The sequence below is a fragment of the Bubalus bubalis genome, chromosome 16, assembly GCF_019923935.1.
Source record: "Bubalus bubalis isolate 160015118507 breed Murrah chromosome 16, NDDB_SH_1, whole genome shotgun sequence".
NCBI classification, from domain to species: Eukaryota; Metazoa; Chordata; class Mammalia; order Artiodactyla; family Bovidae; genus Bubalus; species Bubalus bubalis.
The window spans coordinates 7,685,455-7,700,991 of record NC_059172.1 but is presented as its reverse complement, the minus strand read 5'-3'; the positions used below and the strand labels follow the sequence as shown (position 1 = coordinate 7,700,991).

General features: G+C 52.6%; 1 protein-coding gene across 50 annotated transcripts in view; it reads left to right on the top strand.

Moving 5' to 3' along the window:
- The window catches only part of MADD (MAP kinase activating death domain), a 41,050-nt gene that overhangs the window by 5,595 nt on the left and 19,918 nt on the right, over positions 1 to 15,537 (top strand). For 19 of the 50 annotated variants that reach the window (XM_044929148.2, XM_044929147.2, XM_044929145.2 and 16 more), the window contains exons 4-21: positions 291 to 594; positions 1,301 to 1,432; positions 1,966 to 2,079; positions 3,222 to 3,302; positions 5,007 to 5,185; positions 5,537 to 5,772; positions 5,978 to 6,134; positions 6,726 to 6,829; positions 7,023 to 7,237; positions 7,626 to 7,876; positions 8,121 to 8,260; positions 9,106 to 9,207; positions 10,501 to 10,560; positions 10,916 to 11,018; positions 11,585 to 11,771; positions 11,869 to 12,019; positions 12,508 to 12,714; positions 15,420 to 15,520. In XM_044929148.2, the coding sequence (XP_044785083.2) occupies positions 291 to 594; positions 1,301 to 1,432; positions 1,966 to 2,079; positions 3,222 to 3,302; positions 5,007 to 5,185; positions 5,537 to 5,772; positions 5,978 to 6,134; positions 6,726 to 6,829; positions 7,023 to 7,237; positions 7,626 to 7,876; positions 8,121 to 8,260; positions 9,106 to 9,207; positions 10,501 to 10,560; positions 10,916 to 11,018; positions 11,585 to 11,771; positions 11,869 to 12,019; positions 12,508 to 12,714; positions 15,420 to 15,520 (2,824 nt within the window). Of the gene's footprint in view, positions 1 to 290; positions 595 to 1,300; positions 1,433 to 1,965; positions 2,080 to 3,221; positions 3,303 to 5,006; positions 5,186 to 5,536; positions 5,773 to 5,977; positions 6,135 to 6,725; positions 6,830 to 7,022; positions 7,238 to 7,625; positions 7,877 to 8,120; positions 8,261 to 9,105; positions 9,208 to 10,500; positions 10,561 to 10,915; positions 11,019 to 11,584; positions 11,772 to 11,868; positions 12,020 to 12,507; positions 12,715 to 14,401; positions 14,456 to 15,419; positions 15,521 to 15,537 lie in introns of all 50 variants that reach the window. The other 31 variants (XM_044929169.2, XM_044929168.2, XM_044929166.2 and 28 more) reach the window with 9 other exon arrangements.

Sequence of the window (15,537 nt, the reverse complement as noted above, 5' to 3'; positions counted from 1 at the left end):
TCCTTAAACGCTTAACGTTAATCCATGGAAGTGAAAGACTGCTGCAGAGTTAGACCTCCTTCCATGATCGTGCTTGGAGTGATGCTGAGGAGTTGGGTGTTTCAGGATGGGCAGGACTTGAAGTCCTTGCTGCGTGTACGTTTTTGCACTTGTCATCACCCTTGTGTGCATCCTGTGGTCCTGGCTGAGCCCATAGAGAAGTCTTCTCCGTTGCCGTCATTAGACGCTGTGTGGTTACGCGGGGCTGCCGTTAGGTGTCAGCTCCCACTGCTTATGTGTCTGCTCCTCAGGGACACCGTGTGGCGCATCTTTACTGGATCGTTGTTAGTGGAGGAGAAGTCAAGCGCCCTGCTGCATGACCTCCGGGAGATTGAGGCCTGGATCTACCGGTTGCTGCGCTCCCCAGTACCTGTCTCGGGGCAGAAGCGAGTGGACATTGAGGTCCTGCCCCAGGAACTCCAGCAGGCTCTGACCTTTGCTCTCCCAGACCCCTCTCGATTCACCCTAGTGGACTTCCCGCTGCACCTCCCCCTGGAGCTTCTGGGTGTGGACGCCTGTCTACAGGTGCTCACCTGCATCCTGTTAGAGCACAAGGTGAGAGGGCAGCGTTCTAGGCCGTTCTAGGGGAAGGGCTTCGAAGTGTGACGGAGGCTAGACCATCAAAGATGAGGATTAGGGACCACATCTTTTTCATCATCTATCTCCAAGAGATAACGTGATACCAGGTATACAGTAGGTTCTCAGCGGGTGAGGGTCGAATTACGGTACCAGCATCACGTGGGTTAGGGGGCCCAGTGCAGGAGCCATGGATTCGATCCCTGGGTCGGGAAGATCCCCTGGAGTAGGAAACGGCAACTCACTCCAGTATTCTGGCCTGGGAAATCCCATGGACAGAGGCGCCTTGGTGGGCTACAGTCCATAGGGTTGCAATGAGATTGACTTGACTGAGCAACTGAGCATCGTGTGGGATATATTCAGAGAGCTTGACACTCAGCTGAATGATCCTCAACTGTACCAGCCTAATTCTCTGGAAATCTCAGTAATTCTGTACTGACGAGTGACCCTGGGATTTGGGGAACAAGAACTAAGAAGGTAAAGGAATGGCTCAAGGGAGGATTTGGGCAGTGCTTACACTGGGAGGTGACAGGCAGGGCGGGGTGTGGGGCAGTGATAAGTGTGGAAACTAAGGTCCCAGGGCCGTGGCCTTGGTGAAAAGAGATTAAACTGTAGTGTCAGAGGCTCTTTTCACTTCAGCCTTACTGATTCTGTCGAGAAATCCCTCTGGTACGGTTTGCGGCAGGTTGTGCTCCAGTCCCGAGACTACAATGCACTCTCCATGTCCGTGATGGCCTTTGTGGCGATGATCTACCCCTTGGAGTATATGTTTCCTGTTATCCCGCTGCTGCCCACCTGCATGGCGTCGGCAGAACAGGTGAGTCTTAAGGCGTCTTCTGGCTTTGTCACCTCTGTTCTGACACTGTCCAGGTGAAGGCTCCGTGCCCAAAGAAGTTGTAAATCAGTCCTGGTCCTGAATTCCTTGTCATAACTTATTTGTCCACAAAATGTGAACTGATCTGGTGGGAAAACTTAGGCCATTTAGGCTTTTTTTTTAAACTTCTTGTTTTGTATTGGGGTATAGCTGATTAACAGTGTTATGATAATTTCAGGTGAACAGCGAAGGGACTCAGCCATACATGTACGTGGATCCATTATTTATAGTTTTTACTTATCACAATTAATGTCAGGGATTATAGGCTACTGGCTACCTTGCTGCAGGTAGTACATAACATGTGTAATATATACTATTACTTCTCTAAGATCTGAAGCATTCTGAACTTTGGAACACATCTGCCTTCAAGGGTTTTGGAAAAGGGATTGTGGACCTATGTTTTCCTCCCCTGGAAAAATCTTGACCTGATAAGTGATCACAGTAGATTGTGGTTTTGTTCTCTGTCTTTTGCACAGCTGCTCTTGGCTCCAACACCATACATCATCGGGGTCCCTGCCAGCTTCTTCCTCTACAAACTGGACTTCAAAATGCCTGATGACGTGTGGCTAGTAGATCTGGACAGCAATAGGGTGAGGCCCCTTGTCTGAGGCTCCGTGGGGCCTAGAATAGTGTGTTCTGTTTTTCTAGATTACTGCCTGGAAGGTCCTAAATTTGTGGGTGATTGCTACTGTGAAACTCACTGAAACAAATTTTTTTGAAAAAAAAATGCTGCTTTTACTTTATTGTCTTGATAGGCCCTTGGTTAGCACCCAGAGAATTATAAGGTTTAGTTTTTCTCGAGTTAAGTGTTTCCCCGCATCTTCCAAGAGCAGCAGAGCAGTTATGGTTGCAGAATTATTACCTACGGCGTAGGTCATTTACTGGTTTTCTGGGAGTGTAGTTTCTAGTAAGAAACTGCCTTTCAGTGCAGATTTTAAAAAAGTATATTACTAACATTCTGTAATGTGAATACATTCAAGCTTCGGTAGGTAGCCCTTATATGTGTTTGCCATAAAACTTTAGAGAGTAAAAATAAAAGTACAAAGAACGAAACAAAAAGCATGATCCTGGTACTGCCCTGGTGGTCCAGTGGCTAAGAGTCCATGCTCCCTCTGCAGGGGGCCCAGGTTCGATCCCTGGTCAGGGAACTAGAACTAAGAGTTTGCGTGCTGCAACTAAAGGATCCTGCATGTTGCAACTGAAGAATGCATATGCCGTCATGGAGATGGAAGGTCCCCAGTGCCCCGGCCAAGACCTGGCACAATCCCATGAGCCTGTGGGCTAGGGAGAGTCACCAAGAACATTTAGGTATACTGTTTCCCTTCAGGTGTGTATATCTGTCATATACATGCATATATATATATGTTTATGTACATGCATATATAATGTATGTGTTTGCATGTATATAACAGTATTGTATATATGTAAGGAGCTTCCCTGGTGGCTCAGATGGTAAAGAATCCGCCTGCCAAGCAGGAGATGCAGGTTTGATCCCTGGGTCAGGAAGATCCCCTGGAGAAGGAAATGGCAACCCACTCCAGTATTCTTGCTTGAAAAATCCCATGGACGGAGGAGCCTGGCGGGCTCCTCCGTCCATGGGGTCGCAAAAGAGTCAGACACGACTTCGTGACTAAAAACAGCAGCATTGTGTATCTAAGTTCCTGCTCTTGTTCCTTACTCTTATGTAAGAGCAACTTGTTCTAAGGCCGCACCTTTGCTCTCTCTGGTGCAGGTGCTTGCCCCCACTAATGCGGAAGTGCTGCCTATCCTGCCGGAGCCGGAATCGTTAGAGTTGAAGAAGCATTTGAAGCAGGTGGGTGAAGAGGGACCAAGAGGAAGGGGGGCAGCAGCAGCCGTAGCACTGCTGTTGGCAGACAGCTGTTGAGAGGCCCAGTCTCCTTGCCGACGTCCAATCGAGTAGGTCTCCTTAGCCGTGGGCAGGCTCCAGAAAAGTGGGGTGGCAGGGTGAATCTCAGAGAAGAGCCATTTAGATTCCTTTTCATTCGCTGTGTGCGCCCCTCCCACCACCCTCTAGTGCGTAAAACCACCCTTCACCTTCTGCTGTTTGTCACAGCTGCCCTTCTTAACGGCCCCAGAATATTCTCTGTCTCCTAAGGAGGGAGTCAGCAGTTTGGACAGTCTGGCTCCTTTCATGTTTTTCTCTTGAATTGATCTCTGGTCCCTACAGAATCATTTCTTCAAAAATTCCTTCCTTTGAGTAAACCCCATAAACACATTTTCATTGATTGATTTTCTTCTTCCCCTGCATGCTGAACACAGTACCTGAAGGTAAACCGTGATGAGACCCTGGCCCCCTGCCCTGCTGTGTGTCTTGTGTAGGACCACCAGTAGATAGCTCTGTGTTTCTTTTTAGGAACTCCTCATTTGGAGAGTCTTCAGAAGTCTCTCTCTGTGTTGTCTCAGTCACTTAGCAATACCTCTAGGTGAAACCCGTTTGGATTTACATGAGTCATTTTGTGTCATCCCTCTCTCTTTCTCTCTCTTGGCTCCATCACCACTGATGCAATATGATATCTTGTTACAGCTGAGTCTGGTGAGGATAGCAAGTTCAGAAGATGCTCTAGCTGTCTTCCTGTGCTGTGCTTTCATTCTTGATGATTGTTTTAGTATGACTAATGGGATGGAGAAGTACAGTCAGAATTGTACTATACATGTTCATAGGAGCTAAGATCTCTGGGCTCACAGATCCTGTATTCTGGCCCCTGTCACTCAAAGTGAGGTCCCTGGACCAGCGGCATTAGTATCCCCTGGGCTTGTTAAACGTGCAGAATCACCTCAGACACACTGAATCAGAATCCACGTGCAGTCACATCCCCAGGTGATTCCTACGCTCGGTAACATTGGAGAAACACTGCTGGGACTGCCCTGGTGGTCTAGTGGTTAAGAATCTGTCCGCCAGTGCAGGGGACATGGGTTCAGTCTCGGGTTGGGGAAGATTCCACATGCAGCTTCTTAAACCCATGTGCCCTGGAGCCCACACTGTAACTGGAGAAGCCCCAGCAGTGAGAAGCCTCCTCAGCACAACTAGAGAGAGCCTGCACACAGTGACCAAGACCAAGTGCAGCCCCCCAAATAAACTAATTTAAAAAAAACAAACACTGCTGGTTTAAGCCAGTGGCTTTAAACTGGCCCACGGAGCCCCTGAGGGTTGATTTAGATCGGGACCACTGAGCATATGAGGCTCTGGGTTCTGTATGTGCTTCAGAGAAGCTTTACTTTTATAGGTTTCAACTGTTGATGTTCCTGCCTAGATCTCAATTGAAAAACAAGATTTCATAACTAAAACAATTTTGAAAACTATCACCTTGGACCTCAAGTGTGATCAAGTGGCCTTGATCAGATTGGCTTAAGCTGAAGATTGCGTAATCCAGATTGTTTTCTAAAGGTTAAAGTTTTTGGATTCTTGTTTCAGAGAGGAAGGCTCTTTCCTAGGAATTGACGTTGGCTGGCTGCCCAGGACTCAGCCATTTGTGCGGGACTTTTTCTTGTTCCGCAGGCCCTCGCCAGCATGAGTCTCAACACCCAACCCATCCTCAATCTGGAGAAATTCCACGAGGGCCAGGAGATCCCCCTTCTCCTGGGAAGGCCTTCTAATGACCTGCAGTCCACACCTTCCACCGAGTTCAACCCGCTCATCTACGGCAATGATGTGGATTCGGTGGATGTTGCAACCAGGTACAGGCAAGCCAACCAGACAGTCACAAGCTCTTAAATTGGTCCCTCCTCACTCAGTGACCTTGGGGCGAATTACTTCCATGAGCCCAGAGATTCTTTATTTATAAAATGTGGATAATATCTAGTTATATTTGCCACCTTAGTAAAAGCAGAGGAAAATGGTCCATCATATTCTCAGGCCTTTTAGGCCTTGGGTGCAGAAGGGGGTTGATGATTCTTTAAGACACCTCTCCCCTGGCTGTTGGAAGCCTGTTAATGACCTCGGGAGGTGGTCTGAGGCCTCAGATCATAGGGACCCTTGCTCTGCAGGGCGCGGGACTTGGGTCATCTCACCATCCCCTTCTTCCCCAGAGTGGCCATGGTCCGTTTCTTCAACTCCCCCAACGTGCTGCAGGGCTTTCAGATGCACACACGTACCCTACGTCTCTTCCCCCGGCCCGTGGTGGCTTTCCAAGCCGGCTCCTTTCTAGCCTCACGCCCCCGGCAGACTCCTTTCGCCGAGAAACTGGCCAGGACTCAGGCCGTGGAATACTTTGGAGAATGGATCCTGAACCCCACCAACTACGCCTTCCAGCGGATTCACAACAGTGAGTCCCCGTCCCTCTGCGCTGCCCCACCTCCTGTTCTGTCCTCCTGATGGCTCTTCCCCTTGCTCTCTCCTCTGCCAGTCTGCAGGCTGCCCCTGCCATTCTGATTTTGCTTGAGACTTTCTCCCACCTTTCTTTTACACTTTGCTTGCCTTTTCTCCGCCTGTTGCCCACTCGAGTCTCCTTTTTTTTCCTCCACGGGTAGACATGTTCGATCCAGCTCTGATTGGCGACAAGCCCAAGTGGTATGCCCACCAGCTGCAGCCCATTCACTATCGAGTGTATGACAGCGGTTCCCAGCTGGCCGAGGCGCTGAGCCTGCCGCCCGAGCGAGACTCGGACTCGGACCCAACCGACGACAGGTGAGCAGCGCCTTACCGCAGCAGGAGGGTTCTCAAAGGCTAGAAGGCTCTCACTAGCACAGTGGCCAGATTTCATAGGGTTTAGACATCAAGGAGATCCAACCAGTCCATTCTGAAGGAGATCAGCCCTGGGATTTCTTTGGAAGGAATGATAATAAAGCTGAAACTCCAGTACTTTGGCCACCTCATGCGAAGAGTTGACTCATTGGAAAAGACTCTGATGCTGGGAGGGGTTGGGGGCAGGAGGAGAAGGGGACGCCAGAGGATGAGATGGCTGGATGGCATCACTGACTCGATGGACCTGAGTCTGAGTGAACTCTGGGAGTTGGTGATGGACAGGGAGGCCTGGCGTGCTGCGATTCATGGGGTTGCAAAGAGTCGGACACGACTGAGCAACTGAACTGAGACATCAGTCTGCAAAGCCTTGTGTCATACATAGTTCAGTTGATTTTGTGTTCATTTCCTCATTCTTTATCTTGTTCCCCGATCTTGAGTTACAAGTGCTCCTCTGTTGATTTTTCCTAATGCGGTGCCGATTCTTATCTCTGCCCCCTTTTTCCTGTTTTGTTTTTCTTGATCTTCACTCTGCAGCGGGAGTGACAGCATGGATTATGACGATTCAAGCTCTTCTTACTCTTCCCTTGGTGACTTTGTCAGCGAGATGATGAAATGCGATATCAACGGTGATACTCCTAGTAAGTATACTTGGAGAAATTAGCCGCTCTGGGCAGGGTTTGGGGTTCTGCGATGGCAGGTCTGCAGCTGCCATCCTTGAAGTTTTTTTTGTTTTTTTTTTTTTAAAGAAAACTTATAAAAATTTATCTTTTAATTGGAGTATAGTTGATTTATAGTGATAGCTTCTACAGTACAGCACAGTGAGTCCGCCAGACATATCCTCCTTGGTTTTGGCAGACGTGGACCCTCTGACACACGCAGCACTGGGAGATGCCAGCGAGGTGGCGATTGATGAGCTGCAGAACCAGAAGGAGGCAGAGGAACCCGGCCTGGATGGCGAGAACTCCCAGGAAAACCCGCCCCTGCGCTCCAGCTCCAGCACCACCGCGAGCAGTAGCCCCAGCACCATCATCCACGGTGCCAGCTCTGTACGTGAGGACTCGGCGGAGGGGCTGAGTGAGAACGGTGACTTGGGGTGTGGGGCCTCATCTCTGCCAGGAAAGCTGGGGTGAAACTGTCCACTCAACTTGCTACTTTCTCCGCACTTCCCCCAGCCTCCTCTCCATAGATCCTGTAGTTTAGAGCCTACGAGATACAGTCTGACCCCAGAAGGAGGACATGCAGCCCTGTTCAGGGGTGAGCTGAGATTTCCCCCTTGCATAATTTGTGCAGAGAGAACAGGGGTGTCACGGAGATGTTTCTCACACATGCCTCAGGCTCAGAATCTACCAGGCCTGGCTTGGCCCTGCCCAGCTGAGAAAGACGGGAAGGCACCCCAGGCACCGGGTGACCTCTTTGTATTTAATATGTTCCCAGGAACCTGTCGACTCAGCGGAGACGGACGATAAGGCGGCAGGAGGCGTCCCCAAGTCCCTCCCCACCGTGCCTCCCAGCATGGGCAAGTGCAGCGTGGACAGACATCAGACAGAAACCGGAGAGGGGTCAGTGCGCCGGCAAACCTCTGACAGTCCGTGCCTCCAGCCCCAGTATGGCTTTCCCCCTGAGGAAGACGATGAGCAGGGCGAAAGTTACACCCCCCGATTCAGCCAGCATGTCAGTGGCCATCGGTGAGAGCCTGCGGATGCCCCTAGAGGGGTGACGGAAGGCCTCACCCCCGTGGGCCCTGGGGCGAGGGTGGACCAGAAAGTCCAGGCAGTCCGAAGGCTTGTGAGGCCCGGCGTCCCCAGAGGTTCATGCTTTGATCTAGACCTGCCTGTAGGAACTGCGGGAAGGGAGTGCAGTGTAGTCAGGCCCATCGCCCAGGACTCGGCAGCCCTGCCTGGGGCTCAGAGGTGCCACTGTGTGTTCAAGGGCTCAAAAGCTGCTGCGGCCCAACAGCTTGAAACTGGCAAGTGACTCAGACGCAGAGTCGGACTCTCGAGCGAGCTCGCCCACCTCCACTGTCTCCAACAACAGCACGGAGGGCTTCGGGGGCATCATGTCTTTCGCCAGTAAGTGCCTGCAGCTCCCTCCCGCCTCGGTCCTACCTCCTGTCCGGCAGGGCCTGACCATGGCAGATGCTGCTTACGACTTCAGACGTAGGGCTGGGTTGGCATTGTCAAGCTCTTCTTCAGGTCGTTTGAGTGATGCCAAATAAGGTATTTTCGGGGGAAGTCAACAGAGAACAGGGCCAGATTAGTCACTGTCTTTATGCCTGGAGGTTTCAGTCTCTTTGAGGGTAAGACAGCTGGCTGTTGAACTGAAAAGGAATCATTTTATTAAAATCATGACCCTTGTACATGTATTTCGTAGAAACGTTCTGGTCACATTTGATTTGAGATTTATGTCTAATACCTTCTCTGCCTGGGGGAAGGACTTTTTCACACATATGCCTTGAAATCTACGTGACATTGACTTGTACATAGAGAATATTACCAGAAATGAGGGTGGTGTCAGTTCAAGATTAAAGACAGACTAGGGGCCAGAGAAGGCCATCATGGGGGGATCACTGTGATGGTGAGGGTTTTTTTTTTTAGAAGCCCGGAAGGGACAGTACCAGTGTCAAACGGGAAGTACATTATCTGCCAGGCGTTTGCGCTGGGCTGGCGGTAGAGGAGAGGCTTGGGTGTTACCATGGGAGGCAGCCAGAGAAAGTGGTTCCTGAGGGTTCTGAGCATTCCTGGCAGTAGCCCTTTTGTTTGTCCTAAGTTAGCAGTGGTCCTTTCTAAGCTTAGGTGAGGGGCTCTGGGATTACGTCTGAAGAGAAGGAGGGTGGAGGTGGTGCTCCAGCCCCTGGAGGGGAGTGCTCTGACGCTTCACCCCCCTGACGCATGGCTCTCGCCCACCCCCTGGATAGGCAGCCTGTATCGGAACCACAGCACCAGCTTCAGCCTTTCGAACCTCACGCTGCCCACCAAAGGAGCCCGAGAGAAGAGCACGCCCTTCCCCAGTCTGAAAGGTGACTACCACCCTCCTCCTGCCAAGCCAAGGTCCTCCGGGAAATATTTCAGGCCCGTGGGTACTTGTCAGGAACCCCGTGTATGATGAATTATCTGACCCGGCCGTTGCCTCTCATATAACGCTTCTCATGGCTCTCACTGCACATCGTACAAGTTCTCCGCTGGTTTTCAGGTGGAAACTGTCTTTCGTAGCTAAAGAGAAGGCTCTGTTGTATCATTTAGGATAATGGCAACTGGGGGATTACTGCTGCTTCCGGGAGCAACCTTTGTCAGAGGCACATAATCCACATAGGGCTCCTTGGCTGCCACCAGTCTTCTGCCAGGTTCCTCCTGCAGGGACTTAGGACAGACTCCATCCTAAGGAGCTGGCCCACCAGGGGATGGTTGTGAAAAGACTGGCAGTGTTCACAGAGTCAAGAGACCTCTTACTTTGGCTTCCTGTCAGCTCAGGGCTCCGTGAGTGTAGCATTGGTTGGCATCGAGGGGCAATTAAGACCTCAGTGGATTTTCATTTGTGATCTCTGACAGTTTGATGGGCTCTTCTGAATTTACTCTGACTTTTGTTTGTTTCCTTTGGAGTTTGTGCTGAAATATTTACTCAAAGAAGAAAGCCAAATGAGCAGCAGTTTCGTGTATTTTTTAACTGGCGTGTCTCCCCGCCAATTAGTAAATGTTAGGGATCTCAGGAACGTTCTTTGGTGGAGATGGGAGTGAGGACATCATGGCTAGTGGTGCGTGTAGGGAGCTCACCAGGCCTGCAGGGCAGATCAGCCCGGGCACGGCAGGTTAGGGACAGAAAGGCGGCAGCGTCGCTGGCTCCCGTTTGACACAGCTGCAGGGGACAGGCATCGCCTCGCTCTCATCGCATGCGGGCGCTTCACTCCATCCGCTGCACTGGTCCCTCCCACCCACTTCCATCCTCAGCCCCGCCCCCTCCCCATGACGCATTGGGGGCGCTTCCCTCTGCCTCCCTGTGGGCCCTCTGGAGCCCCGTGCTGAATGTTTCATGAAACAGCTGTCTCTCATGCATGCGTCCGTGAGTACCTAAAGGCTCCTGGTGTCGTTCCCCTGCCTCGGGCTCGGAGAGGCCATAGTCTTAAGGACAGTCTTTCCCAGAGCCTGGGCTTGTCCCCTTGGCCACTCGGCTTCCAGCCTCTGGAGGTGCCCGAGAACGAAGGTCACGGGCACTAAGCTTCGGGAGGATGCTGAGATGACCTGACTGGCAGCTCCATTGCGGGGTGCAGGGTGGTGGTATCACGGTGCACCTACTAATTGTGTATTTTGTGTCCCAGTATTTGGGCTAAATACTCTAATGGAGATTGTTACTGAAGCCGGCCCCGGGAGTGGTGAAGGTGGGTCTTGCCCGTGAGCTCTGCATGATCTTTTTTCTCCTAGCATCTCCTGTGCCTGCCCGAGGGCCATCCTCCTCCCGGAGCAAGCGGCATCACTGCGAGTGGCCCGCCTTGCCCCGCCCCCCGTGCTTGCCCGTGGGGCGCGCTGCTGGTGCATGTGGAGTGGCCTGAGTCTCCATCCCCACCTCCTCCACGTGGCTGGTCTCCACCTGTGTGTGTGTGACACCCCGGGGCCGCCCGCACCCAGCCCCTCCAGGGAATGGGCGCGGAGCGTGGCTGCCCGGGGGCTGTGCTGAGCCTCGTTCCTGGACCCCAGGAGTGACGCCGCCGTCTGCTTCTGCCTTCCTGACTGCAGGGCACAGGCGGGCCTTGGTGGACCAGAAGTCGTCCGTCATTAAACACAGCCCGACCGTGAAGAGAGAGCCCCCATCACCCCAGGGCCGAGCCAGCAACTCTAGGTAATAAAGGGCAGCGCTGTTTTCTTGTTTTTTGTTTTTTTCCCCTGTGTAAATATTGACTTACTTATTTGGCTGCTCTGGGCTTAGTTGCAGCACTCAGGACCTTTGAGCTTCATTGTCATGTGGGATCCTTAGTTGTGGCATGCGAACTCCCCCATAGCTTATGGGATCTAGTTCCCTGAGCAGGGATCGAACCTGGGCCCCTCGCGTTGGGCACGGCCGAGAAGTCCCCAGGGCCGTTTGAAAGGTTCTCAGATGGAGGTAGCGATTCCTGTACCAAACCTGAGGGGTGCTGAAGAGAAAGAGAGGTGAAACCCCTCCCCACTCAGACTCGGCCCCCGTGAGGCAGCCGTCACTGGTGGTGTGGAGGAGGGTGGGGTTGGTACTAGGTCCTTGGGCACACCTGGCCGTCTTGGGCTGGGGGCTTCGCAGAGGACCTGGTGCTTTGGAAAGTGGCTTCATGTTTTTGCCCCCGGCGGCAGACATCTATCATGGTGAAAGTGGGGGATGCTCTGCTAAGGAGCCTCCGACCCCAAAAGTGGTGTGTGGACCCCCCCCACCCTCAGTGAGAACCAGCAGTTCCTGAAGGAGGTGGTGCACAGCGTGCTGGACGGCCAGGGCGTCGGCTGGCTCAACATGAAGAAGGTGCGGCGGCTGCTGGAGAGCGAGCAGCTGCGCGTCTTCGTCCTGAGCAAGCTGAACCGCACGGTGCAGTCCGAGGATGAGGCCCGGCAGGACGTCATCCCCGACGTGGTCAGGGCCGGGGGCCGGGGGTTGCCCGGGGAGAAGGGGTAGGGACGCCACGCTGGAGAGAGCAGTGCCCACTCTCGGCCCTGGGCTGTCGTTGTAGGAGGTCAGCCGGAAGGTGTACAAGGGCATGTTGGATCTGCTCAAGTGCACGGTCCTCAGTCTGGAGCAGTCCTTCGCCCACGCCGGCCTGGGTGGCATGGCCAGCATCTTCGGGCTTCTGGAGATCGCCCAGACCCACTACTACAGTAAAGGTAGGGGTGGGACCAGCAGAGCGGCGTGCCATCCGCAGAGAAGGAACTCGGCCCCTTGACAGGACTCCCAGTGCCAGGCTGCTTCCTCTGAGGCTCTGGGCTTTTCTTTTATAGTGCATGTTTTTGCCTAGCGGGTGTTCTGTCATGGGAGAGAACGAGGCCTGCTTTTCTTCTCTGCACTTCTTCCCTTCCACCTTCTCCTCTGTCCTCGCTTCTCCCACCTCATTCCACACCTGGACTCTCTCTCTTTTTTTTTAAAGAAACACTTATTTACTTATTTGGCTGCGCAAAGATGGTCTTAGTTGCAGCAAGTGGGATCTTTAGTTACGGCATGCAAACTCTCCGTTGCAGCACGTAGGATCTCATTCCCTGACCAGGGATCGAACACGAGCCCCCAGCATGGGGAGCTCGGGGTCTTAGCCACTGGGCCGCCAGGGAAGTCCTCTCTGTCTCTTTTGACCTCTTAGTGTGTTTCATCTTTTCCTCAGAACCAGACAAGCGGAAGAGAAGTCCCACGGAGAGCATCAGTACACCAGTCGGCAAGGATCCTGGCCTGGCTGGGCGGGGGGACCCAAAGGCCATGGCACAGCTGAGGGTCCCCCAGCTGGGACCTCTGGCACCAAGTGCCCCAGGAAAGAGTCCCAAGGAACTGGACACCAGAAGTCTAAAGGAAGAGAACTTTGTGGCATCTATCGGTGTGTATCATGTGTTGAGTGTGCTGGAGGAGTTCTGGCTTCTTCAGTGTCCCTGCCTCCTTTCAATCCATCCAGAATCCCGCCTCTCTCTTCCCCACGCTTTGCTTTCCAGACAGGGAGACGGATTTGTGTCCATTCTAGCCGTGTCTCTTTATACTTCTTTATCCCTGATGCTTCGTTTACAGTCACCCTCACCTGAGCCTTAAAGGAAGAGCGGAAGTTTTGTTTAGGGGGCCCAGTGGAGCTTACCACCGGAGTCTGAGCTGGACTCCCCGTCCCTCCCTCTCTTATATACATCGGGATTGCTTCACTTAGTGGAGAGTTCCTGGAAGCTGTAAGGCAGTTTACGGATGCATCTCTGGGCTGTAACACTGTGATGGTTTGGGTCTCTACAGCCAGCTTCCCCCTCCTCCAGGCATCACACTGCCCTCGGACTTGCTCCTCTGGGGCATGTCCGGCCACCCCATCTCCTGGGTTCTAGACCTTGAGGTCCAGAGTTCTGGGTCCGCTCTTCCTCACTGGACTTGGTATTAGAGTTCGCTCTACTTGTGGTGTCTCTCCATGCCCACTGAGGCAGTGCCTTGGTGAGCTCTCGGGGCGTCTGTCTGACTCACTCCCCACCTGACCTGGAGTCATCTAGATTGTATCTGTCTCTTTTTCTGGTTCTAGATCCCTGGGGAACATGCTTCTAACTGAAGCGTGTTTTTGCCACATCCATGAGCCAATAACTTTTACCCCCGTAAATGGTAATGCGGAGCGGGAAACTGGCCTTCTCTAGCCGGCAAAATACTTTCCTAGAGGCAGGCAGCCTGTTGTGATGCTCTAGAAACTATACTGACCCGCCAGTCTGGAGATCTGGAGTTTTAATCCTAGATCAGCCCCCAGAAAAGAAAATGACTTTGGACGGATCGCTTCCCTTCAGGGTCTGTATCTCCTCACCTGGGAAGTGAGGAGATTGGACCAAGTAGACTTTAAAGTTCTTTCAAGAAAAGAATTGCTGTGATGACTATTTCCTCTTCTCTACCCCTACTAAGATGCTCTTCTTGACCATTTAGAGATCTCTGTCCACCTCTACTGGCTAAGATGGGTCTTTTGGCAGGGCAGGCACTGATTCTGAGGGTAAGTTGGGTTTTTTGGTAGCAACAGGGAAGGATGCTAACTGCCTGCACAGGTGGCCTCTGTCCAGTCCAGAGAAGCACCCAGATCTGTGCTGATGCTTCTGGGGCCCTTTGGCTGCACGAGGTGATCATCTGTCCGATCTGGAATCTTTAAAGTTTGCTGTTGCCTGGCTCATTTGGCAGAGAGAGCACGGTGTGGTAGAAGTTTCCCCTGGGTTATGTGATCTTGAGCAAGTGTTTCAGCCTCTTTGGGATCAGTCTCCTCACACCAGAATGAAGGAGCTTGATCAAAGGCTTCTCTGGCTCTGACATTCGGAAGGATTTTTACTGATGCATTGAGATGCAGAAAGGAATTTAGTTCTTGAGCTGGGCGGCAGGGGGAAGGCATTAGATCTCTTGATGTTTCACCACCCCCCTTCCCCTCAATGAAGATCTCTCTTGATCTCTTGATTTGTAGTCCTGTGCCTGAGACAGAAGCAGCTTGGGTGGTTGGGGTTTCCATTTCATCTGTCTGACCAGCCTCTGACTCTCTCTGTCTTTCTCTCCTGCTTACATTGCATCTGGGGTAGAATTGTGGAGCAAGCACCAGGAAGTGAAAAAGCAAAAAGCTTTGGAAAAACAGAGTAAGGAACAAATGCCCCTTCCCGTTCCCAAGTCTCCCATACCTGCCAACTCCCCAGGCCCAGTCGGGGCAGGCCCCCTTGGTCAGCCCCACCCCAAATTTGCTCTTGGGGGGTATTTGGAACGAAAGCAGGTAGGTGGTGTGTGACACCTAGGTATGTGCTTGTAGGCTGCTTCTGCCCCTTCCCCTTGTGGTAAACCAGGCGGTGATCAGGGCATCCGCTGCGTAAAGGCCCCCAGAGCTGGGTTGTCTGTCGCCCCAGAGTTGGTGGGGAGAACATTTGCCTATTTCAGCACCCCTCATTGGCTGAATCTCCCGCACCCACTGGAAGGCCTGTGGGCACAGTTGGCAGAGATGGTTGCTGTCCCTCCGTGTTGAGTCTGCAGCTTCCCGACTCTCTGGTGGCTTGCCTAGGCACGCTTTCTCGCTTTCTGTCATTCTGTCCTTCTGCCATACCATTGTGGATGGGTGGGAAAGATGGGGGTGCCTTTTAACCCTGGACGTAGAAGCTGTGGGGGTTGGTGGGCAGTGTCCACTGAGACAGCTGGTGTTCTTTAGTCTCCCTGGGCTCCTCCTGCCCTGGTCCCTTCAGACGTATTTATGGGAAAGCACAGGGACCGGGGGACCCTTGAAGGCTCTCAGGCCCTGGTGGAGCGCTGACCCTGAGTGCCGTGGAGCATGGTTTGTCTGTGTAACTTTTCCTCCTTAGGATGATGCAGTCAGAGTCTTCTCTAGTTAAGAAGAGGGCTGCAGAACCCCTTGAGACCAGGACTGATTTTTCCCTGCCTGGTTCTTAAGGCATCTGGGACTTCTTCTTCCAGTGGGGCCCGAGTGAGTGGCAGTCCCTGGAAAGGTGACTGGGACACGCGGAACAGGTCTGGGACCAGGCCGTGCCTCTGTCCCACTCCCTTGGCCAGCCTGCCCCTAGCCTGTATACTGAGTAACACAAGTCTTCCCCTCCTCAGGGCCTGAAGTAATCAAACCCACCTTTGACCTTGGTGAGACCGACGAGAAAAAGTCCCAGGTCAGCGCAGACAGTGGTGTGAGCCTGACATCTGGTTCCCAGGTTTGTGACAACCTTGT